The sequence below is a fragment of the Macadamia integrifolia genome, chromosome 2, assembly GCF_013358625.1.
Source record: "Macadamia integrifolia cultivar HAES 741 chromosome 2, SCU_Mint_v3, whole genome shotgun sequence".
Classification (NCBI taxonomy): Eukaryota; Viridiplantae; Streptophyta; class Magnoliopsida; order Proteales; family Proteaceae; genus Macadamia; species Macadamia integrifolia.
In genome coordinates, this window is record NC_056558.1 from 21,997,869 (window position 1) to 22,022,618 (window position 24,750).

The following is a 24,750-nucleotide window of genomic DNA, read 5'->3' on the forward strand; positions in this document are numbered from 1 at the left end:
AAAGTTCCTCTCCTATGCGGGTCGCCTAATTCTCATCAGATTTGTGCTCCAACCCATGTACCTTTATTGGTCTAGCATTTTTATCCTCCCCACTTCCACTATTAAAGCTATTGAGACCCTCTTTTGTTTCTTCCACTGGAAAGGGGTTGATTCCACCAAGTTCCTTCATCCTCTGAGTCGATATAGTCTGCCTTCCCAAATCTAAAGGAGGTCTAGGGTTGAGAAGAATCAAAGAAGCTCTCCCAAATCTGGAGGTCTTTGATAAGATTTGGAATGCCATCTTCTTTGACATCTCCTCCAAGCTCTCATTCATCCCCCCAACACAGTTATTGATTCGCCAAGGAACATGCTTATTGTTGTCTCCTGGGGGTTGCCTCTGTCTATCTTGACTCCCCCCAGCCCTCAGGGGTTGTCTCCTTTTTCTTCGGCCTAATTTGGCCTTGTATATCCCCCCACCCCTTTTTTCTTCCCCTGCTTTATATATATTATCATACACCAAAAAAAATAAATAAATAAGCCAATTATGTTGGGATCTCAAGCTTATCTGGAAGATTGCTTCCAAGCATAATAATATTTGGGTCTCTTAGGTCTATTCCTCGCTAAAGAACGACTCCCTTTGGACTACTCCCGCCCCTTCAGATGCCTTTTTGATCTGGCGGAAAATCCTCAGTCTGAGATCTATGGCTCTTGGTGCCATCTCTTGCATCATAAGTAGTGGATCTTCGACCTCCCTCTGGCTGGATCGCGGGCATCCTCCATTCTTTGGTCACCCCCAGAACCATAATACTCTTCCGGTATGAGTAGATTAGCCTCTATTGCCTCCATCATCTCGGACGGTGATCCCCCCCCTCCTCCCCCCTTGCTGATCTTTGGTCTTCCCTTCCCCCCTCCACCATGGTCATCAGGGAAGAGTTGACAATACCGTTTAGCTTCAATCCCATAATGAGCAAGAATGCCACAACTATACTTATTATAAGTTAAAACAAGAACTCTTTTGCCTGAAAAAATTAATGCCAATATAGAGCTGCTTCCTCAGAGTTATCAGGGAGGGAAATTGTTTCTAGTATAGGCACCAACTGGTCAATTTTTCCTCATGGCTGCTAGTATTTCATCCACTGCCACAATGAACACACTAAGACTTATCTGACCAACCTGTCTGCCATCCATTTAATCCTTGAAATGGCTAGGATTAGGTGGGTTCAGCGGATTCAGATAAAAAATGGAGTCTCATCCAATAATGGACTGAGTTATAAATCCTTGATCAAGATTGATAAGACTATATGATTATCTCATACAAGAATATAAATATCTGTTCTAGTCAATCAAATCCAACCAAACCAATTACTAGTGTCTTCAATCTTCATGATTGAATTCTCCAAAAATGTAGGTTTCATCAACAGTTTGCAAAATGTATAATGCTATAGAACACACAATATTAATTTGGATCAAGAATGAGGATGACAAATCATGTTAAACAACTTACCCATGATTACATGGCTTGGTTACAGATTTCCCACTCTTCCTTTGACATGTCAATAATTTCAACACTGCCATCCTCATACATAATCTACCATAAAGTACAAGCAAACATTTATGAACACCATCGCTCATTAAATTTACAGTGATGAAAGAAACAGTGGTCGAAGAAAGCAACAGTATCACTTACTGTGTGCTTCTTGGAATTATAATCAAACCGTTTTATGATCCCAAAACACCTGCGATATTTGAACCATGCACAGAAGGCCTTTTTAGTAGACAGCAAGTGAAAATAGAGAATAAAACTATCAATTTTGATAGAAAATTGCCAGAATATAAAGAATGCAGCTATGAATTCAATGCCATCATAAGCAAGAATGCAACAATTGATCTAAATCCAAATCAAAACCAAGCTGGAATTAGTGCAGCCAAAAAGTCTATAACCTGATCTTTCACTCAGTGCATAAACAAAAAAAAAAAATTACCTCAACTACATAAATAAACACTTAAAAAGGGTAGTTTTGGCTTCAATGAGGGCTGAGCAAGGTTGGGTCACATCCAAAGTTAATCAGACCTGGATATAAATAAGGCTGGGACAATAAAACAATAATCAGGGTGGTGCAGCATCCAGGGGGTCAACCATTGATAAGTATTGCCAGTATCAGTCCAATACATGTCGGATTTGACCCTTTCTAGTACGAAGCAGACGTTACAGAAGGGAAAAAATAAAAGGGTGTATGCATCCAAGATGGGTCAATACAGGTTGATACATATGGTCTATCAATACAAGCTACTGAAATTTGGTCCATCTTCCACAGGTGGATAGAGCTCATCAACTGCAGAACCCCAGAAGGGGGAGAGAGAGAGATATATATTCTTTTTTTTTTTAAATAAATAAACATGACTTATTGTTCATGGGCTAAGTAAGCTTGTGATGCCACAGCAAAAGGAATTTGAATCCTATTGACTCAGCAACATGTTTTAATAATTATATAATATACATCATTGTTTATTACTTATTCATAGTGTATTATGCTTAAAAACACTAGTTTTGCATGTATCCATGCATCACTTAAGTACATCCAACATCTCTTAGCATCTCTTTGATACGCCTCCAAGACGTTTCGTAAACTCAGCTTTCCTGATACGTTGACCGATACCTACACTAGATATCTTGGCAGAAATTTCATTTTGTTATTTATTTATTTCCGGTAATGCAATCTGAAAATCCAGATTATGGATCCCAAATGCAAGCAGGTCCACTCATCAAATCTGTGATTAGATCTTAAAAAAAGGAAGCAATAGCGTTGTTAAGGAAAGAAATCAGATTAATGGAAGGGGAGGGGAGGGAAAAGAGATAAGATCGATCTGCTTAGGAGGAAGAAGAGAGGAGAGAAAAAAGAAAAGAAGAAATCAGGTATGGGATACCAATAACTGCTGAACAGCATCAAAACTCTTAAAATAAAAAACTTGCCTTTTATTTACTCAAACCGTCTCTACTTGATGGGGGTGTATTTTATGTAAAAAGACCTAAATTTTCAAAATCAACTCATAAAACGACTCCTAATCACTCTTACGCACTAAAAAAGATGGCATACCCAGTGCACGAGGCTCCCACCATTGCGAGATCTAGGGAGGGTCATAACATAACCAGCCTTACCCACGTTTCACGGAGAGGCTGTTTCCTGACTCAAACCCGTGACCACTTGGTCACAATGGAGAAACCTTACCATTGCACCAAGGTCCACTCTCTAACACACTTAAAAAAATAAATAAACTCACAACAAAACTCTATCTAACTATTCAGTATTCTAATCTAATTCTACACTTACTATTAATTCCATGTACTAACTTTATCCTCACTGTATGGGCTTATAAATTAGGCTCATCACAATGAACCCCAAAAAAATAAAAGGCCAAAACTATAATATACCTACCTAAAGGTCATTTCAGCCCACTGGACTGCCACTAACACCTTATGAGCTTTCCAAGTTTGCATAGTTGTCAAGGTGTTGCCAAGGCGTCGCCTAGGCATCCAAGCGGTTTTCCTGGGGCCTAGGCGACAGTCGCCTTGTTGCACTGCATGTCGCCTTATGTTTTGGCACTTATTTATACCAAATATCATTTAAGTAAACCATTTACTTAAGATATTATTCATAAATAAACAAATACCCCATATTTGAATCCAATAAAAGTAGTTTAAAAATCAAATTCCAAAAAGATAAAAAGTCAAAACTGTATTTTGGTTATAAGGGCGATTTTCAACTTTTAAATGCTAAGGTTTTTCTCAATTATGAAAATTTTATTAATTCTATCATGTTAAAACATTGCTAAAAACCAAAAGTCCGGTAAAATAATCTTTTGTTTTGATATCCATAAAATTATTTTCATTCAGACAATTTTAACAGCATTCGCGCACTTAAAAATAAGTTTGACTAAAACATAACTTTGTCATTGCAACTTAAATTTAAGTAATCTTAGACTTGTTGGAAGCTGGATTTATATTATAGCTAATACAAATAGTCTCATATAAAAATAAAATCATTTGACAAGTCAAACTTATTATAGAACAAGAGCATTTCTCTAAATTTTGATTTTTTATAACTGAATATGACTTAATATTAATTTTTTATAATTTAATATGGCTAAATGTTGATTTTTAATGACTTGATGTTGCTTAATCTCGATTTTTTATGATACAATATATATATAGCTTACTAAATAATGTTAGAAAATAGGAAAAATAAAAATTAACACTTGGTCGCTTTGTTCGCCTTAAGGCTGGCGCCTTCTCACCTAAGCGCTTAAACAACCCTCCACCGCTTTGGTTCGCCTTGGCGCTGTGAACTATGCAAGCTTACGTATAGGCCTCCATCATAGTTGTCACGGCATCAAATCGATTCAAGGCGGTGGAGGGGTGGCTAATCGATTTGGCGATGAATTGCCCATTTTTTATTTTTTCAATTTTCTAAAGTTATTTAGTATGCTACTTTTTTATTTCCCCTATTCTCTAAAGTTATTTAGCATGCTACAAGCCTACAATATATACCATATAACATATAAAACCAACATTAAGCAACATCAAATCATCAAAAATCAATATAGCCCTATCAAAATCACCCTGCATTTTACAAAAAATCAACCGCCTAGTGAATCAGGCGTGACCTGGCGTCCATGGCGATGCCTATTAGTCAATGGCGACCGTCATTTGTGAGTCACGTAAATCGTAGCACTACCATGAACTTCTTTTTCTGCTAGGACGCCAAATCGCCGCCTTGGCGACGCCTAGGCGACGCCATTACAACTATGGCCTCCATACAGGATTAATGCCTAATGCAAATGCATCAGGGAGAGAATTCAATTCAGGTCAAGACTTCATGCCACTATTCTTAAATCACCCATAAAGATGAAAGAACTAAGCAGTTGGACAATCAAGACTGGCTGCACACAAATACAAAATTCTTAACCATCCTATAGATAATAGATTACAATTTACAATTGATAAAAAGTTGATTTGTGAAACATAATAGTTAATCAGCATAAGTTAAACACAATATATATATTCTATTATTATTAGTTTCCTCTCCTCTTTTTTTTTTTTTTTTCCCTACAAACCACATCAGAGCATACACTAATTTATTTAAAATCTTTAATATTGTGTGATGCCATGGCAGAGCAGCTCTGGCTCGGTCTGAAAACCTGAGCATGCAACCAAGCCCAAAATCTATCAGCCTAGCTTAACCAATTGCCAGCATGAAAAGTTTAGGGCCCGTTTGATAACGTTTCAAGAAACGCGTTTCTGCTGTTTCTGTTTCCAGAAACAGCAGAAACGGAGCAAAAAGCGTTTGATAAAACTGTTTCGTTTCACTTATTTTTAGAAATAGAAATAGAAATTTTTACTTATTTATGATTCAAGAAACGACCCAGGCGATACAAGTTCAACTTGTTTCGCCGTTTCTGGAAACGACTTGTGGCAATTCTTTCACTAGTTACCATCGACTTCTAAAAACATGACTTATCAAACACCTTCAATTCCGTTTCTGTTTCTAGAAATGGAAATTTATGTTTCTGCCGTTTCTTGAAACAGAAACGGCAGAAGCGTTATCAAACGGGCCCTTAGTTATGGGCATAGATTCTTAGATGACCATGTCTAGAAAGTACCTCTTCACATGTAGTATACAGCACTGTACCAGCCCCATAAGATTTCAGCCTTTCAAAATGTAATCATAATATAAGATTTTAAACCTGAAACAGACAAACAGTATAGTATTCAACCACCAAATATAGTGTTCTTCACTGTCCCCTAAATCTCCCACAGTCTGATATCTGCCTCTTACCAATTTTGCTTGTTGACCAAAATGAAACAAATCCAGAACCAGAGAGAAGGGCATGGGCTTTGGCAATTTGAGCTGATAAATAATGCAGAATCTCTAATTCATGGAGAATTGGAGAGAAAGTATAAAAGGGTGAGAAGAGGGGGGGTGGAACTAATTGTGACCATTTCCAGCAGGGACCAATTCAGTAGCTGCAATGACCTTGTCAAAGTATTCTTCGATTGCCACCATCTCAATGCCAAATTACTTTCATATCAGATTTTCCCAGCACTAGCATTCCGACTAATAAAGATCTGTCATCATCAGTTTTCTCGTACTTCAAGTTTTCCCTTGTTACTTTATTGACTTCGTTCACTATAGTGTTTTTCCTCCTTTTATTATTAGAGCAAAAGGTAGTTGAAAACTGTAAAATCAAGTTGAACATGAAGGTTCCTTTGCTTCTGTTATATGCCATTGGCACATTGATTCTAAGACCCAGGCATTTACAAGGTAACAAAACTCACTCAAGAATCACAGGTACGGAACACTGATCATTATATCTACCAACTAGAAACCACTCCCACTTTGCAGCTGTCTCCCCCAGTAAGTAGTTAAAAAGCCTGCTGTATTTTTAGCAGTGTTCCACGTCTGGCAGGTCAGAATCATTATTTGATGAAGCCAGATGTAGTCCATAGCCAAAGAGGTCAGAGAATTTGAGGCATAAGAGTACTACTATTTCCTTTGCATATTATTACAATTGAACACACTAAATCATGCATGATCCAAAACTTGTATAAAATACAGCTATGCTAACAATACGATGCTCAGAACACTTCGCCGTTAAAAGAGCAAAATTCAAGTGCTTCTTAGGCCTACTAAGAAAAATACAAAAGACAAGGTAATAAGATTTTCACGACCAAGGAAAAAAAAAAAAAAACAATGCAGATTAAAAAAAAAATTTGTTGATTCATTCTTCAGAACAAAGAAAAATGAAATATAGAGAGGCACAGGGGAGATTGAGCTGCAAATACCTCTCCTCCTCCTCCATGGGCCGTATTATTCGAACAACTTCACCAATACAATTACGGAAACACGCTTCTTGATTAGGGCCATCTCGTGAGCTTCCTAGACCATGCCCAGAAAGTTCAATTGAATAGTAGAAGAAATAGAATTTGACTTGTTAAACAAAGCTTCTTTTTTTTTTTGTGGGGAGTGGGGGGTGGTGGTGGTGGTGGGGGGTTGTTGGGGTTTAGGATTAAATGAAGCAGTCATACATTATGAAACCATCAATTTCAGCACAACTTTAAATAAAGTGTCACTAAAACAACTGAAGCAAATTTCACTGACCTACGTGCAGAGCTCCATTTGGGAAATCCTATCCAAGCAATGATTTTGCAAGTTAGTCCAACTTCGCACCAAGCTTCATAACAATATAATACACATGGAAAGGTTTAATAACAACAAAATTTTAAAGCACAGAAAAAGTTTATAATGAAACCGTAAATTGAACGATTCAGAATGTTCATGTGTGACAGTGTGAGTCAACAATTCATAGTTATAGGCAACTCAAACTGTTGGAGAGGACCAGGATGCAAGGCGACCAAGCCTTCCAAAGCACTCGCCTAGCTGGCCACAGCGTCCAATGTGCTCACCTAGGCGACCAAGGTGCTCGTCTAGCCGCCTATGTGACACCTTGACAACTATGCAACTTGCCACCTACTACTATCAGATGCTGAGTAAAACCAATACTAATGGCTAAAAAATAACCACATGAATAAGATAGAGCTACATGAGACTCCAACATACAAATCTGGTCATAACCATTTCCTCATAAATTTCCCAGTTAAGATTGTACAAGAAAGTTTTAAGATATCAAGTTAATGAAGCCAGGTGCAGCATTTAATAGTTCTCCGACATCCCTATCAATAAAATCAAGACAGGCTAAGAAAACAACCACCACCACCACCACCTAGCATTATCCCAACTGACTGGGGTCGGCTGCAAGGATCCAATCAAAGACAGCTAAAAAAACATATACCAAAGCTTTTATTATAATCACAAGATTTTGCACATTTGGAGAACCTTCTTCTTTTAATATTAGTAAAAACTGGTAAAGGGTAAAGAAGAGAAATATAGCAACCCTATTGACAAAAGCTAGTGTGTAACAGAAGCCTTTCATGTTCAATATAACAATATTATGGTGGAATATTCTGGACATAATGTTGTTACTGGATTTTAAGAAATTTAATGAATGAAGAGTGTTCATTGGGAAGTTTTGACGTGAACTCCCAGGTCAAAGCCAGGTTAATTGGTTCCCTTATTTGCATATTTGCTGCTGCCTTTTCCCAATACCTTGATCTTGCTACTGTTTTCTTCTTGAACTACTACTCCATCTTCAATTCTCAATTCTGATTTGCATAGAAAATCCAGGGCTTAGGTAGTAAACCAAACAGATCAGATTTTCCTATACTCTTAACAAGTACAAGGTTTTTTTTTTTTTTTTTTGGTTGAAAACGGGTACAAGTTAAACACATTGATTATGTAATTTATGGAAACATACACCGAATCGATTCTTCTGATGTGCTTCTAATTTTCATCTGATTCTTATTCTTTTCACCACCAAAAATCTGTGTATTCACCATTGTGTTACAATAACAATTCAAACTTATCCCAACTAAATGGAGTCGTCTACATAGATCCTTACCCTCCAGTCAGCTCTGTTCGAGGTCATGTCTTTCCTCACCACTTCTCCTAAAGTCATTTTAGGTCTGTTCCTGGCTCTTTTAGCTCCTTCAATATGAATCAAATCACTTCTCCGTATTAGAGCATCCAAAGGCCTCCGTTCAACATGGCCATGCCCCCGCAAACGACTTTCTCGTAGTGTGTATCAAAGTTACTCCCAAAACAGCTCTAATATGATATAGTTGGAGTTACAGTAGTGATGGAGAACAGGAGAAGAGAGGAGGAGAGGGTGAGAGGTAAGAGAAGAAGAAGAAAGTTTGGTGCTAATGACAAGAGAACGAATCCTTTCTCCTCAATATTGATTCACTTTCTAATATTATATGCAAAATTACATACATACCCCCCCATGCCAACATAAGGTAGCCTAGGGAGGTAGAAAGGAAAAGGAAAAAGCACAATACAAGAAACAGTCTGATACCCAAAGTACCCTTATTAAATAAATTACACTCCCCCCTTCAAGCTGAAGAATAAATATCATACATCCCCAGCTTGCACAGTAGGGGTATTGAATTGGTGAGAGAAATTCTGAATTGTATTCACAGATTGTTGAGTTCCACAGCTAAATCAATCATTTACAAAAAAGAAACAACAAAGGATGAATCTCAATGCATCTAATCTCTTATCCATTTAAAGCAGGCAGAGTTATACATACATATTTTCCAGACAGAATTGCTTTGACTTTAGGAGAGGATACTGCCATCTGACAGGCAACTAGTTTTAATGTAGCATCTGAGGAAGACAACTTAGGCTTGCTAGGCTTGACCCCTAGCTTCTTCCTGCAGTCTAAGGCACCACAATAGCAATCCTGATCTGCACCAAATTGAACAAACCTGCTGATTTTGTTAAGAATGGTTATGAGAAAGTTTAAGCACCCACGTATACAATCTGAGTAATAAGAAAAATAGCATGAAATATTTATTAACATAAAACTGAAAAATCAGCATAAGCATACAAGCAGCCAAGAGAAGTATTCTGTAAGTGCTCATACTGATAATCATAGGTCAGATGCTCTCCCTTTTTTATGTCACGGGTTGCAAATATGCCAATTCTGGTCTCGCCTTCAGTTCTCCTAAAATGTATTGCAAGTAAGAAAAAAAAAAACACTACAGTGATTCAGTCGATACAGAGGTGCGCTTAAAATGGGGAGGGGGGTGGTCCCTATTGGGATGGGCCCCTCCCCAAAAGGCCCCACTGTAAGAAATATTAACATTTAGAGAGAGAGAGAGAGAACAGTAGGGGCAGGAAGCAAACCATTTCTGCATCTCGGTATTTGGCCTACAACTGTGATTTATAAATCTAGACCTGTTTCCCTTGTATGTAGCATCAATCACCATATCACGATTAATTTCACATAAATAGAAATTGGTTTCACCACGATGCTTCATTTTCCAGAGCCTTTCCTCACAAGTTTTATCATCAATAACTGAATTTGAGGTAAGAAAAAAGGCATTCATCAACAAAAAATAAGCATCTCAAATAAAAAATACATAAAAACTAGGATAAACGCCATGTGGCATAGAACTCTAAATTTTCAAAGGGAGAACTTGCATTGGTTGAATAATGTCACCTTCTCCCACATACTCTATTACAAACTCTCCTTGCTTTATGTCTTCATCTGCTACCAAACCTGATCCACATTTCTCTGTCTACAAACAATAACTTCATTTAATCATTAGAGTAACAACCGATGAAAAAATCAATATGGATTTCAGAAGACACAAAACCTAGCAAAACAAAGCATTTACATCTAAAGCAGGTGTGCAACGATCAAACTCAATCTGAATCCAACTAATACTAAGAAGGAAAAACGTCAAGTCTTTCAACTCCTTAAGCATATTTAACTAATGATTAAGCCTGATGATGCAGAACCCAGGTCAAAATACCCTATTGAGTTCGCTTATGGGCCCAACCGACTATCACAAGGATCCACAATTGAGAGGAATGGTATAAGTGAAAATAACCAGAATTTCAAAGGCCCAATTAGGAAAGCAAAGAAGAAAGGATGTAAAAGGAATTATCATTTATTGTGTAACATGATAAAGAAGGGGAGGTCAATATTGGTAAGCCAAGAGGCAGAAAACCAGGCTTGATTCAAATATGAGTTCTCATACATCAAACCTCATACCAATCTGAAATTCCAGGTAAAGAATCGCAACTTACTACCCTCTTGAATGCACTGACTAATAATCCCAACAAATCATAAAGGTGGGGACAAAACATTCTGCAACAGCCCCTAGCGGTAGAAGTAAAACTGGTTTGATCTCAAATTGAAATCTCAACACTCTAACAATAATTCAGTTTAGGGTTTCACGGGATGGGTCACCTAAAAGCACTGATTGAAGCCCTGGAGAGATGGGCTGAATGATGAAGAACTGATGAAATTTGATGCGACCCTTGTTCAAACAGTGCTACGCCAGGACAGCAGAGAACATAGCAGAACAAGCAAAGGAAGTATATAAGAAAAGAAGGAAGAAGAGAGAGAGATCGCACGGAGAAGGGGGGGAAGGAAGTTCACACAAACTCGCTGAGCCATGCTGGCACACAATTCAATACTCAATTCATTCTATTCAATCTAAATATTTACATCCAAGTATTTACAGAAAATAATAAAGACTCCTAATATGATTCTAAAACTAAAACACAGTATGACTCTAAGATGTTACTTTTAAGCTGAAATAAAATTCTAAATCAAACTCTACCACTAATTAGCCTATTAAAACTAAAATAGGAGATAACAAGACAAATCCAAATATTAACTCTAATTAAATAACTAATCTAAAATACCCTACTGAACCCAATTGGACCCGATTCATCTCTGTATGGATTCACAAAGGGTTCAAGCCAACCCATGGAAGCACTCCTGCATCACCTGAGTTGTGATATCAGACATGTCACAACCAATGGCCAATAGCATATGGTAAAGCCTTTACTCAAAAAACTAATAACCATAAAAAAAAACCCTAATTAATTATGATTCCTTAAGTTGAAACTTGAAGTTGGTCATGGTTAATAGATTTTGGTAACATGAAGATTGTAGGAATCATGGTTTACCAGAAACAGTAAAAAAAAAAAGGACATGAGATCTGAGAACAAGGAGTTCAAATTGGAACTTCAAAAAGGTCATTTCTGCACATTTCAGTGAAATGAATCAAACTTTGCACCCATTTCGCTGAAACACTTCAGTCTTGCCAGGGGGACAAAAATTGTCCTTTCCCACCCAAATTTTGAACCCTACTCTGAATTTATCATGTACAAGAGCTAAATCCTAAATAACCTATAATGCACATTCCATGTTTTATTTTCTAGTTCTACCACTCATCCGTCTCAATAGACTCATTTCAGCCACATGAAATATTAGCGATTGTGAATATTTGCATCTCTATAGTATCTTTCTACAACTCAAAAAAAAGGAACATGGAAGGCAAAGATTTTTTTCTCATCATGATAAGGGGACAAACTGTTCCATTTTTCCAGACAGCTGAGCATGAAATATTAGGAGTGTTGCCAAAGACTATTGTGTAATGAAAAAAGACTACATAATATTTTCAGCCCTTGAACCTTCTAATTAAATTTTTCTCTTCCTAATACATTATATAAACAATGTGATTACAAACATAATTCTAAAACCATACCTTCACTAATTTCATCTTCTTTACAGGCCGGTGCTGAAATGATTTATTCAGACATGAACTCCCACAATTACAGCTTGATGAGCAGCACGACAGCAGCATCCTATACAACACAGCGACATTATGCACACAAACTTTATAATTAGCATAGAAACTGGCAGAACTAATGTTCATAGAATATCCTATACAAATAACATCAAAATATGTTACTCTATAGGAAATAAGGAAATGTCAGATCATTTAGGAAATTATGTAGACCTTTTGAGGCCTTTGAAAGTACTCAACAGAAAATTTCCAGATGACCTACCGAAGCAGGAACAAGTTCAACTGGGCCTACTTTTGAGGTCTAGATCCTTTGAGCAGATTTGGAAGGCTTTTGAGGTTTCAAGTAAACTATCCTTGGTCTCCCATCATAGTGTAGTGGATTCCCCAAGGAACAAGCCCATTGTTGTCTCATGCATGGTTTAAAGTCATACCGTATCGTCCGATATGTATTGGTATTGACCCTTACCGATACGATACTACCGATACACTACATGAAAATTTTAAAATCCTTTGTATCGCTATGTATCATAGGATACATACTGATACACCACTGATACGCACCGATATTCTTTGGAAAATTAAAAATCGAGGTGAAATGTACGTTTCGGTACGTATCGATGCGTATCCATATGTATGACCAATAAATACCGATACGGTGCGCTACAGTCATATAATGGCCAAGATGGGCCATAGCAAAACACGATTTTTTGAAAAGGATTTTTGTTCCAAAGTTGCTGCCGGCCATTTTTTATCTCTAGCTAAAGTGGAAATTAAGGCTGAGAACAAGGATTTCACACCCATAAACAACTACAAACCTAGGATTCTCTCAATTTAGTGTTTATGCATAAAGCATGTCATATATAGCTTTTTTTAACTATTTTTTTATGCAAAAGTGTATAAAAGTGTTTCATATCCATTTATGTGCATATCTTTAGCGTATCTCTAATACGTATCTTAATTTTGGCCGACCGATACCGATACTTTAATCCTTGATCTCATTGGGTTCACCTAGCTCCTTTCTCAACCCCGCGATCATTTCTTCTTGAAGGTTGATCTTGCCTTGTTGTATAACTCTCCTTGTTTTTTCTCTTCTTGCCCTTCTATTGGGGCCTCCTTGTATCTTTCTCTCCTTTTGCTAATGAATTATTTATTCACCCAAAAGAAATAGTTAAATTAGACCTCGTTAGGCCTTATTTTGAGGCTTGATGGGCTCTGTAGGCCTGTTGTCATCTAATTTTAGGTTATTTGTTGTATTAGCCTTAATTATAAGCACATATATGGGGTCTATGGTTCTATAAGGAATTGTATTTTTTTTTTTTCCATTTCCTAATACAATAGGAGTCTAAAGTTCAGCCCAGTATTAGGATTTTAATTTCAGTTTCAAGTCCTAGTTTGATTAATAGTCTACAGAAGGATTTTCTTTTTGAGATGCATTAGAAATAGTCAATTTTGTCTCTTATATTACCTCTCTGGTTGACCTGATATCAAGGGCTAGGTTTCTGTACCTATTTCCTCCAGATTCTGATCAATACTTCTAAGTTTTACAGCCTCTGTTATGACCTTATTATACCCCTGCCCTGCTGTTCTAAGGTTTCTACACACAAGTACATATCACAACCCTCTATTATTCTCCAATTTTGGTGAGATTTTGCAGGTCAATTTCTACATAAATTTAATACTTTTTAAGCATTGTATACAAGGTAATCAACAAGCAAGGCCCACCAAGTACATCGAAGACTCCCTCAATGTTCCAAGGTGAATTAGGGACTCCTTAGACTAGGCTAGTTGCATGGGAAACTCCTTCCCTCACATAACTCTAATTTATTCCATTTGAAACGTACTGATTTGCTTTCTAACATATCTAAATCCGATCCCTTCTTTGAATTCATGAGTTTCACAAAATCCCATATCAGCTTTTGCTTCTAACCTGCGTAACCAGCCAACATCTTCTCCCTATTTATCTGAGTTGCTAACTTTACAGTTCTAGCACTGGTTCAGCATCATCAACTGGTTCCCAGAATTTATGCGGATGTGGGGTCTCCTTGTCGTGGTCCATCATCAACCCCCCTTCCAACAAAAATGAACTAGTTTTGACTTTTAGGGCGGACCTGGTTTAAGAAATTCAAGATTGGTTACAGTTGGCGGTGCTCAGGTAGAGGTCTTGATTAACCACACATGTAAGAAACAAAAGCTTGGAAAACCCCCCATCCCTTTATATACTCCCTCTGTCCAATTTGACAAGCAAAGTGGTAATGAATGCAAGGGTTCATGTGATAAATTCAATTTTCTAATAACCTATTACTTAATTTATGTGATGGGAAAAACAATTTGGGACAGCTAAAAAGGGAAGGAATGTCTTTGCAGGACGGAAGGAGTATGTAATTGTAGAGAAGCATTATTAACCTTAGATTAGAAGCCACATGGTTACAAATATAGTGTCAGTAGGTGATTTTTTTTCATTTCTGCGATAGCTAAAAATTAATAGATCAATAGGAAAAGAGATCAAGATAGTGATACAAGAAGTAGATATCTTACAATGTTTCTCAGTTTACACTTTCTTATATGCTGGATTAACATAATAGGTTTCCAAATGTTATAATTAGTGTGCACATGTTACAGTTTTACGTTAGTACTGTTCTAGGGTGTAGATGCTTTTGTATTTTGTTTTCTTTGGGCCTTGCACCTTGTATATTCCCTCTCTCTCTCTCTCAAAAGGAATTTTTATTCACATAAAAAACTAGTGTGAACTCGGGTTCAATAACCCCAATTATGGGTCGCTATTCCAGAGATATATCCACCACAAATCATAAGAAAAGGGGAGGGATGAATGAGATTGAAGCTTTTATAGATGGGCTGTTGAGTCGTGCTGGCTCTTCAGTCTAGTACCTGAGACAATTAAAGAAAAGAGAGAGAATATAGGAGATAGAAGAGAAATGAAGGGGAATCAATGGAAGGAAGAAAGAGAAAATTTGGAGCAGCAAGTAGAGAAAATACTAGGTCGAAAGGAAGATAGAAAGGAGGTTTCCACTCAAAACTCTTTAAAACTAATTCAATCCCATTCCAATCAATCATCGGTAAGTGCTTACAGGTACATCTAATGGCTAACCATCCAAACTAGAATAGGAAACTGACTCAACTCAATCATAATCTAAAGCAGAAAACAAATTCAAATCTAATTGGACTCTTAACTTCCTACAACTCTATCAACAATTCAACATAAATACAAACAAAAGGAAATTACTAATTATCCCCTACATGCCCCTATAGGACCAAGTAACTGCATCAAATAGTCTCTAGAAAACTCGTGTAATGAAAAAAACTATAAACCTGGAGAAACCTATCTGCGCCTGACCTGCCATCAGAAAACTCAGACCAGGCTGTGGGTTTGAAATTTTTTCCTTAGATTAGGCTTGATCGGAGGAAGCTCAAACCCATGGTCAGGACCGTCAGGTTGTGCCCAGGGCCCAGGCTACCAAAGGTCAGGGTGCGCCCACTTGTCTTCACCCTAAGCTTCAGTTTGGGAGTTGACCACCTTCCAGCCTGCCCAACTCTCCACTGTCACCCCTATTTTGAAAGAATTCAGAGATAAAAACTCAGAGAATTTAGTTAACGACAGGTCTATGATCATTTATGTAACTTTGCCACTATCATTCAGGACTTGCCAAGGTTTTAAAGATATATTGTAGTCTGGATCATTGCCAGGAAATCTGACAATCTGGACAGAAGAAATTACTAGTATAATGCAGATCGGCTATCCACTCCCATCCCAGACCAGATCATTCCAGGGCATCACCGACCTGGATCAGGTAATCCAAATGATCCAAAACCAACATTTGAAATAATGATACTCATGAAGATTTTGTATCCTTTCCTCTAGCCCTTTGGTATACATTACAGGTTCATATCATGTATCTTTCAATTGTTTCGCATTTGTCACCCAAGATTTAGTGCACAATGTGGTTTTTTGTGCAAACTAGTGATTCAACAATCAAGTAGGTAGAGAGAGAGTCGATCAAGCATACAGTGGTCACAAGCTCTCACTAGAAGGATCAGAACACATTGCCCCTTGCATTTTTTTGTTGTTTTAATATGATTCATTTACACATAAATATTGAAAATAAGATAAACGAAGATTTTACATAACACTTGGCTGCAGATAAAAAAACAAGAATCAGTTTCAAATAATAGTAGTCAAACCACACTTGACCAAGAAATCCCTACCCACAGTGGCAATCTCTACCACATACACCAGAAGAACCTGATGATGGGCTGCAGGAACAGAATATGCCATCATCCTCAAGGCGCCTTTTGACCTTTTTTGTGAGATATATATCTTCCTTGAGTTAATACTAACGAAAGTTAAACTGTTGGGGGTAAAATAAATCATAAAAAATGAACATTTCAAACTGCAAAATCAGAAACAGTGAAAACTCCATATAAAACAAGCATCTAAGCATCGGATTATTTACAAAAATAAATAAATATTTGAACCCACTGATTATCTTGGAACATGTCTTAATTCTCACAAAGGAAATGGGAGCCAAAACTAACACTGAAGTAATGTTAGAAGAGGTTATGGTTACTTCCAAGAAAGTTTCAACCAAGAAAACTTCCTGGCATTAAATTTTAAGGCATCTGGTTCAAAGGATACTGCGCTTTATATAAGTGTAGAGTGGTGTAGGCTTCCGCTTCTTCAACCAGTCTGGGAGTTGAAACTCAACAGGGCTTCCAATCTCATTCAGTAACTTGTTGAATATGTGCCCCTCACTGCTGCAGTCATTCTGATGGTCAAAGAGAAGAAAGATGCTGAGAAAGTAAAACCAATCACCATGCACAAAAACCCATAAACAAATCTCTCCAAAATAACAATGTCTTGAACAATAATAGAAAATCATATACAAAATGCCAAATTTTCATCTTCTTTTGGGAGATGAGCACACATATACACATTAGAGATAGACAACAGCAGTGGAAGGAGCCAATATTTTCTTCCCACTGCCACAGGAGGTATAACAGCCTTCTTTCTCATGCTTCTACTAGTTCAAATCTATTTGCAACATACAAATACAATGTTAAGCACACCAATGATTTCCCAGTGATGATTAATTCAAGATTTCACTTTACACCATTCAATAAGGTTTACAAATTGATCAGTTTTTGAAATTACAGCTAGTTACACATTTGTAAAAACGTATAACTATTTTATGAAAAGATAATAAATCATCTGTTTTCAACAAAATAAAGAATGCACCTTGATAGATGAAGTCAAGTGGTTGATGTTTCCCTCAGTCTATCTCTAATTGTTCCGATCTAACTTTTTTATGAAAATACAATTTTAAATTTACAAAATGACAGTTTAGGATAGAATCTCCTTAACGGGCACCTAGTTCTGCCACGTGAAGTCAGATGGAACTGAAATTTTATGGACAGCTAAACCCCAAAGTCTCCTACCGACATGTCAAGTTTCAACCTAACTAGAGTTGGCCACATGGAAAAGCATACCATTGAACAATGTGGGACTACCATGAGGGTGCATGGAACTTCTACAAGGGGATGGATGTATATGGAGGGGTAACGCAGGCCCAGTTTAAGGTTTTGTTTAAAATTTGGATCATGTTTTTCATATAGCCTTGGGTTGGGCTTTAGTTTTTGGGATTCATTGTCGTAATGGACTGAAATATAAGACCCAAAAGTGGGGTTTTAAAGGGATGCACGAAAACTATTGCTTATTAGTGGGTCTAATTTTGGTGATAGTTAGATAAGGATTTATCTTATCCTAAGTTGTTAGTATTTGCAGTAGTTTGGGAAATCTAGAGACCTTAGTTGTCTAGTTATGAAAGTCTTACTAGTTGAATCAGTCTAGAAGATTTTAATTTTGTTTCTATAAATTAGTAATGTAACCAACCCCATCTCCACGATTTGGAATTAATGGATTGAATTGTTCATTTAGAAACTTGCAAGCTGGCTCCTTCTCGTCCCCCTTTTCTCTCCCAATTTAGTAAGAGATCTCTCTTCCTTCTTCTATCTCCTCTCTCCCTTCCCACATGATTCTAGTTTTCCTTCCTTCTTTCTCTCTCACTCCCCATCCACAGAAGGAATATTTTCCACTTCTTTTTCTCCTTGTATTTATTTTCCCTTCTAGTTGATACTTGATAGTCTCCCTTTCTCTTCTACTGATTTGCTTCAGTTTCAAATCCTATTTTATAGGAAAAAATTTCTCTTTTTCTTCTTCATCAGTCCACCCATCAACCACTTCCCTATTTCCCTCTTATTTCTTTGTCTTCATTCCCTTTTTTTCCACCCATCGATAGCTAGTTACATGATCCTAAATCTTAGGTGTTTCTCCCCTATATTTTATCTCCATAATAAAACCCATCACTCCCTTTTTTTTCTCCTCTGTTCCACCTCATTAAATTCAAATGCTTTCCTCCAAATCAGAATCTCTTCATACCATTAGTCGGCCCATTACCTCAGGGCATTCGGATCCATTAGATCTGATCAATTTGCATCAAAGGGTATGCAGATTACATGGGATGGTATATGATTGGATTTGACTGCGACATTTGGTATGTGGCCTATTCAGACCATTCTCTAGAAATCCAACAGTCAAATTTACCACATCACTTTTCTACATGGCAAAACTAGGTGTGGCCATTAAGAAAATTCCATTTTAAACATCCATGCATGGTTTTAAGTATCGGAACGTATCGTACCGTATTGGCCGATACGTATCAATATCAGCCCTTACTGATACGATACATGAAAATTTTCAAATCCTTAACGTACCGATACGATAAATGGTTTTAAGTATCCTACGATACGTACCAATATCGGCCCTTACCAATACAATACAATACACACCGATATGTACCGATACTCTATGAAAAATTAAAAATCAAGGTGAAATGTACGTTTCGGTATGTATCAGTGTGCATCGGTATATATCGGTATGTGTTGACCGATACATACCTGTACGGTACGATACATACCGATACGGTGCGGTACGATCATATAATGGCCAAGAATCATTTTTCCAAAAAAAAAATTTTTTTTTGGGTTTTTGTTCCAAAGTTGCTACCAGCCATTTTTCTCTCTAACTAAAGTGGAAATCAAGGTTGGGAATAAAGATTTTACATTTATGGGACAACTACAAACCTTGGATTCTTAGTGCGATACTCTCAATTTAGTGTTTATGCATAATACATGTTGTCTATAGCTTTTTTTAACAATTTTTTGTGCAAAAGTGTATAAAAAAGTGTTTCCTATCCATTTATATGCATATCTTTAGCGTATCTTCGATACGTATCTTAATTTTGCCCGATCAATACGGCAACCGATACCGATACTTTAATCCTTGCATCCATGTATAATGACAAAATAGAAAAATAGAAAGAAAGAAAAAATGTTGAGAGTCTACAAGGGAGAGTTTAAAAAGAGGTGGGAAGAAATAAACGAGATATGATTGTATCAATGTCTTCCTCTTCCATAGACAGAAAGCAAGAAAGGGTAGGAAACAACAAAAAGGAATAGAGAACTAAGATCAGAGATGGAAGTACCAGAAGCTAGGGTTTAGGGTTTTTTTTTCAACCTTTTCCCGAGGATGGGTCCTGGTGTTGGGATAGGCTCATCTTACCAACCAAATTCCCTCCATAGACTGATGTGCCATATGCAAATAAAACTTCCAGAGGAATTGAGGAAGCAACTGCCTCCATGCCCCCAGCTCTGCTGCATCTGGTCAAAAGTCGGTCCCACAGAACCCAAAGATGATTAAAGCCCCATGTCCAGAGGATCAAGGCACACCATAAGAAGTTTCCTTACCTATGTGAAAAATTGACAAGATCAATAACTTTTATGGGAAAATTGTGGCCAGATTATTAAACAAAGAGTCCATAAGAAGCAGAACAGCCCATCGGACGGCAGCCCTTTCGGGGGTTCCTTAGGGACCGATTCACTCTGCGTAGATTGACTGAATGCAGAGCAGCTTGTTGGTATTTGGCAGTTGGCACCCAGACAAGTAGAACCTGCTTGCCTCTATCCACCCATCAAATTTCAGGCCAAATAGTGCTCACCACATCATCCCTCCCCATGTCTCAAAATCAGGCTCCTGTTGTGATAGGCCTGACTACAAGGGCTAACAAACTATATCAAATCATATTTTATCTTTTACCTTCTAATCTAAGCTATACATCTTGAAACTTTTTAGCACTTTAATAAACTTTTTTGACCATTTAAATGATCACAATATGCAGAACAGGAATCATCTGTTCAAGCTGATATTTGCCTCATCAGTTCCTGACAACGCACCTTGCAATGGCAAGTACTGGTCCTAAGGATGTCACATACATATTAGAAATTGCAGATAATTACAAGATAGTTAACACACAAATACAAAGTTCAGTATAACTTTTTCTTCTAAAGAAGATGGTGATGCCCCATGAGTTTTGTACAAGGTCTCTCTAGACAAACATTCTTGACTTCTTGAGGGAAGCAACAAAAACTTATTAAACAAACAGCAAATCTAATAGCTCTTGTTAGTGCAAACGTAACTCCATTTCTCCTAGAACATTATCCGCTAATGAATTTATTTCCAAATTTTTAAAAAAAAAAAAAATTTGAATTTAAGGGACCATCTGGATATTATTGTCAATATATGATACATAGGTAATCCTGAGCAGTTAAGAAGGTCTAGAAACAAGCATAAATCCAAATCCATTCACATAATTCAACTACCAACATACATTTTCAAAGGAGTACTTCAAGTAAGCCATTTGACTTCAAGTATCTCATTTCCAGAAAATAAGAAAATGAACAAATTTGTGGAGTATTCGCATGATGAAATAAATTTGTTCAATTGGGAAAACCTTGTTGACCAACCTTTTTTATAGCAGGCATCTTCAACCAACTTCGACTACTGCAACGATACTAAGAAACTGCACAATAATTGCCTGTTCAGCCAAGAAATGAAACCACCAATGTGATTAGTTTATGGGCAATATGTTGGTGGTTTTAAGAATCAACCAAATCCTAGTTGCCAGACTTGGATTGACATCAGATGCAACTAATTTTATCCATTATACAGAGTGAATATGCTTATCAACTGGAAAGATCCTGTTTTTGCTTCCAGGATCAACCAATTCTATTTGTTGATCATCCAATTCAAACTGATCCAAATAGGTACCACCCAAGAACAATATAGAGTTTGATACCGATCATTAAATCTTTAATGAGCAATGTAGTAAGGTTGAATGTCTACCGCTGTACAATTTCATGGTAGAAATTAACGGAAAGCTCATTTTAAAACTCGTAACCTGCAAAAGACAGATTTAAGCTTCAATTTCTTGTAAACGCAAAATTACATGGCAGCTCAAAAAATATGCATGTCAATTTCATTCCTGGAACCGAATAAACAAATCAACTTAAACCAACAAAGGAAAATAAGAAAAAGAATAACAAACTCTTTTATGCTTACCAATTACAATACATCAATCAGAGAGCAATGGTCAAAATTTCTCATTCCTGAACTAACTCAAAGCCCTGAGAGAGTAGCAGGACATGCAAAGTTTTTTTCCCACCACCCCCCCCCCCCTCAAAAAAAATCTATAGAAGAGAAAGAGAGAGAGGTTTCATGCCCAGCACAGCCCAAGCTTGCTTTTAAGATTTATAGTACAAGACACTGGATGAGCATTTTAAGTCCAACACAAGTCTAAATCTTCCTCCACCAGGAAGAACAGGAAGGCTTCAGAATAGATTATATCTTGACATGAAGTGGCCATAAGTTGATGCTGCAACCACACAGATCATGCAGGCAAGTCGCATATTGCCAAAATTCAAAGAGGGAGATCTGTGGCTTCCCAAGGCCAGCTCAATGGTATCTACTTCTGATAAAATTTGTCCAATGGTCCACAGTAATATAGTGGTATATGATCGATGCATAACTTCCGCTATATTTGTAGCTGGATCGTGGAGCTGACAATGGACTGTGACTTCCAATCATTTGCAGAGTTCCCTATATCTTAAGCTGGCAAAAGTAGAAGTTAAAATTACACAAGTCAATGTTGGATCAGAAAAGCAACATCCCCTAGGGAATCTAGGGCAGGTAAAGAGAACTTTACTGCAAGGTTCATACAGAATAGAAGAAAGCCCCAAAAAAACTTTTGCAGTTATTTTGAGAAACATCTCCTCTGTTTGTAAACTCTTTTCATTGTAATTATGACAAGAAACCCATTTTCAAATAAAATATCAGAGAATGCAGAAGGTCCACATAGGGGCAAAATTAGAGCCCACTAGCACTGGCAGTGGTCTTCTAGAAGAGTTTTTTTCCCCTCTTTCTATTATAATGTTTAGAGCTTCCATCTCTGTTAGAGTACTAGGTCAGTTATGACTTTTAAGTTTAAGTCTTCCCCTTAGACTATTTGCATTACGAGTTGGATTTCTTGTAAGTTGTAACCCAAGTTTAAAACATCTATATAAAGATATTACCCTAGACCTTGCAGGCACATTTTATGCCATAAAAATTTAGCTTTTTTAAATTTCCATGCATACTTTACGGCAGCAGGAGATGGATATTCTTAAAGATTAGGTGGACTCTCTGCTATTACTCAGGTGGATTCATGATTGTTCTATCCTTTCAAGTTCTTCGAGTTTCAAAGTTTTCAATTGTGTTCAGATTCAAAAAGGACAGTAACTATATTACTAGTTCTAGTTGTGTTCATTTCTCTATACTTAATCTTATAGTTGTCATGGTGACAAGGCGATGGCCATGCACCTAGGTGCCTTCTTGCCCATAATTGAGATTTCACTGGTTTCGACCAAAACCTCACAAATTATTTCTGTTTCGACTGACATTAAATGGAATGGCCTGTGACTCTGCAGGTATTTCAAGTTTCAAAGGAAAATTCAAGTTTCGAAGGATACGTTCAAGTTTCGATGGAAACTTTCAAGTTTTGGTTGAAACTTCGGTACCATTTTGGGTTTGAGTTTTGGACCGCCAAAACTGTACAATTGCTTTATATATAAATAATAAATAAATATATTTCCAATAAAATGGGTTGTTGTTTTGACCAATTTTTTGGCCATTCCACTTGCAAATCTAAATAGAACAACGTGTTGGAGGCTCTACTATGGAGTTATAGTTGTAACATTTTGAGTTTCACCTTTGATGTGGTTGATTGTACACTTCAGGAGTTATATTCGTAATAATTATACGGTGTACTTGTAAGTTGTAACATTTTGATATTCAATAATATTAAATCATTTCCTCCATTTGAAAATTGCAATTACATATTTTAATTCCTTTGTGTGTTACAGTACTAAATCGTGTGTAGTACTAAATCGTGTGGTGAGTATGGACAGCCGGGACAATGGAGTGCAACATCATTTCCCACAGAGACATCCAGTGTCGGGATGGTAGGTTTGATCAATATTTCTCTTCATCATCTTCATTCCACACTACTCGATCAGTCATAAGTTGTGGCATCTTTTGTGGATAGCATCTTCTCATTTGCAGGCCCCCAACAACCATATCAAGTTGATCCACCAAGCATCTGCAATGGAGGCACATTTACATCATCTTCTCGACCCAGTGATCTATGTCCAGGGTTAAGAGTACCTGAAGTATGTTGATGATGAGAACTATTAGGATGCTAGAATGAACTTTGAGTGTTTCTTCAGACATAGCATGGTCTTCTTTTGTGTTAGAGTTGGAGGAATTGTTTCGTTGGCGACAGCAATCTTCCTCATCTTTCAAGCCTGTCTTGAACTCTATGTTGTATTGACATAGAGTAGGAGGAAGGGCATTATAGGGGTCTTTTGAGTTTCACCTTTGATGTGGTTGGTTGTACACTTGCAACACTTAACACACATACACGTATACAATGTACTTGTAAGTTGTAACATTTTGATATTTAATAATATTAAATGATTTTCTCAAATTGTAAATTGCAATTGCATTTTTTTTTTCTTTTTTTTGTGTGTGTGTGTGTGTTTGTGTTACAGTACTAAAATAAGTGTAGCATAGGCTATATTTGAGGAATAAACAGCCAAGGTACGTCATACACTGCCAACCTAGGGTACGAAACCAAACTAACATTTTGAGTGTGTTTTTTAACAATCTAAAGGTTTCATTGTGTTTAGGGATGCTTAATTAGGGTCTTCCTCAAGTTCTGAGCCAAAATTTGGCAATTTGACAACCAAAATGTGCAGAATTTCCGCCAGGTTTCAATCAAAACTCAAAAAAAAAAAATCGATTTTCACCAAGGTCAAAATGGACTCCTTCAACCTTGTCTCACCTAGGCTGTTGCCAAGGCATCAGCTTGGTCACCTAAGCATGCAAATGCAAAAGGGAAGGGGTTAGATGTAAAATATATATCTTCAATCTTTGAGGATGTAATTTTTTGTTAATAAAGATGTAATTTTTTGTGGGAGCCATATGTAAAATTAAAATCTTATTTTTTTTTACATATAAATAAAAGGGGATTTATAAATAAAATAAAAATATAAGGGAGTCGCATATAAAATAAAAAACATATTGTTTTAAACCAACTTAT

At 37.0% G+C, this 24,750-nt stretch overlaps 1 protein-coding gene across 4 annotated transcripts in view; it reads right to left on the reverse strand.

The window, feature by feature from the left end:
- LOC122071922 (histone-lysine N-methyltransferase ASHH3) overlaps positions 1 to 24,750 on the reverse strand; it is a 34,573-nt gene that overhangs the window by 7,633 nt on the left and 2,190 nt on the right. For 2 of the 4 annotated variants that reach the window (XM_042636403.1, XM_042636405.1), the window contains exons 2-14: positions 21,459 to 21,513; positions 21,080 to 21,150; positions 16,857 to 16,986; positions 16,427 to 16,538; positions 12,164 to 12,263; positions 10,099 to 10,177; positions 9,783 to 9,954; positions 9,520 to 9,600; positions 9,184 to 9,361; positions 7,137 to 7,164; positions 6,821 to 6,914; positions 1,667 to 1,715; positions 1,484 to 1,567 (exon numbers count right to left, since the gene is read on the reverse strand). In XM_042636403.1, coding sequence (XP_042492337.1) covers positions 1,490 to 1,567; positions 1,667 to 1,715; positions 6,821 to 6,914; positions 7,137 to 7,164; positions 9,184 to 9,361; positions 9,520 to 9,600; positions 9,783 to 9,954; positions 10,099 to 10,177; positions 12,164 to 12,263; positions 16,427 to 16,538; positions 16,857 to 16,986; positions 21,080 to 21,097 — 1,119 coding nt within the window. In that variant the 5' untranslated portion in view covers positions 21,098 to 21,150; positions 21,459 to 21,513 and the 3' untranslated portion in view covers positions 1,484 to 1,489. Of the gene's footprint in view, positions 1 to 1,483; positions 1,568 to 1,666; positions 1,716 to 6,820; positions 6,915 to 7,136; positions 7,165 to 9,183; positions 9,362 to 9,519; positions 9,601 to 9,782; positions 9,955 to 10,098; positions 10,178 to 12,163; positions 12,264 to 16,426; positions 16,539 to 16,856; positions 16,987 to 21,079; positions 21,151 to 21,458; positions 21,514 to 21,674; positions 22,134 to 24,750 lie in introns of those variants that run through there. The other 2 variants (XM_042636404.1, XM_042636407.1) reach the window with 2 other exon arrangements.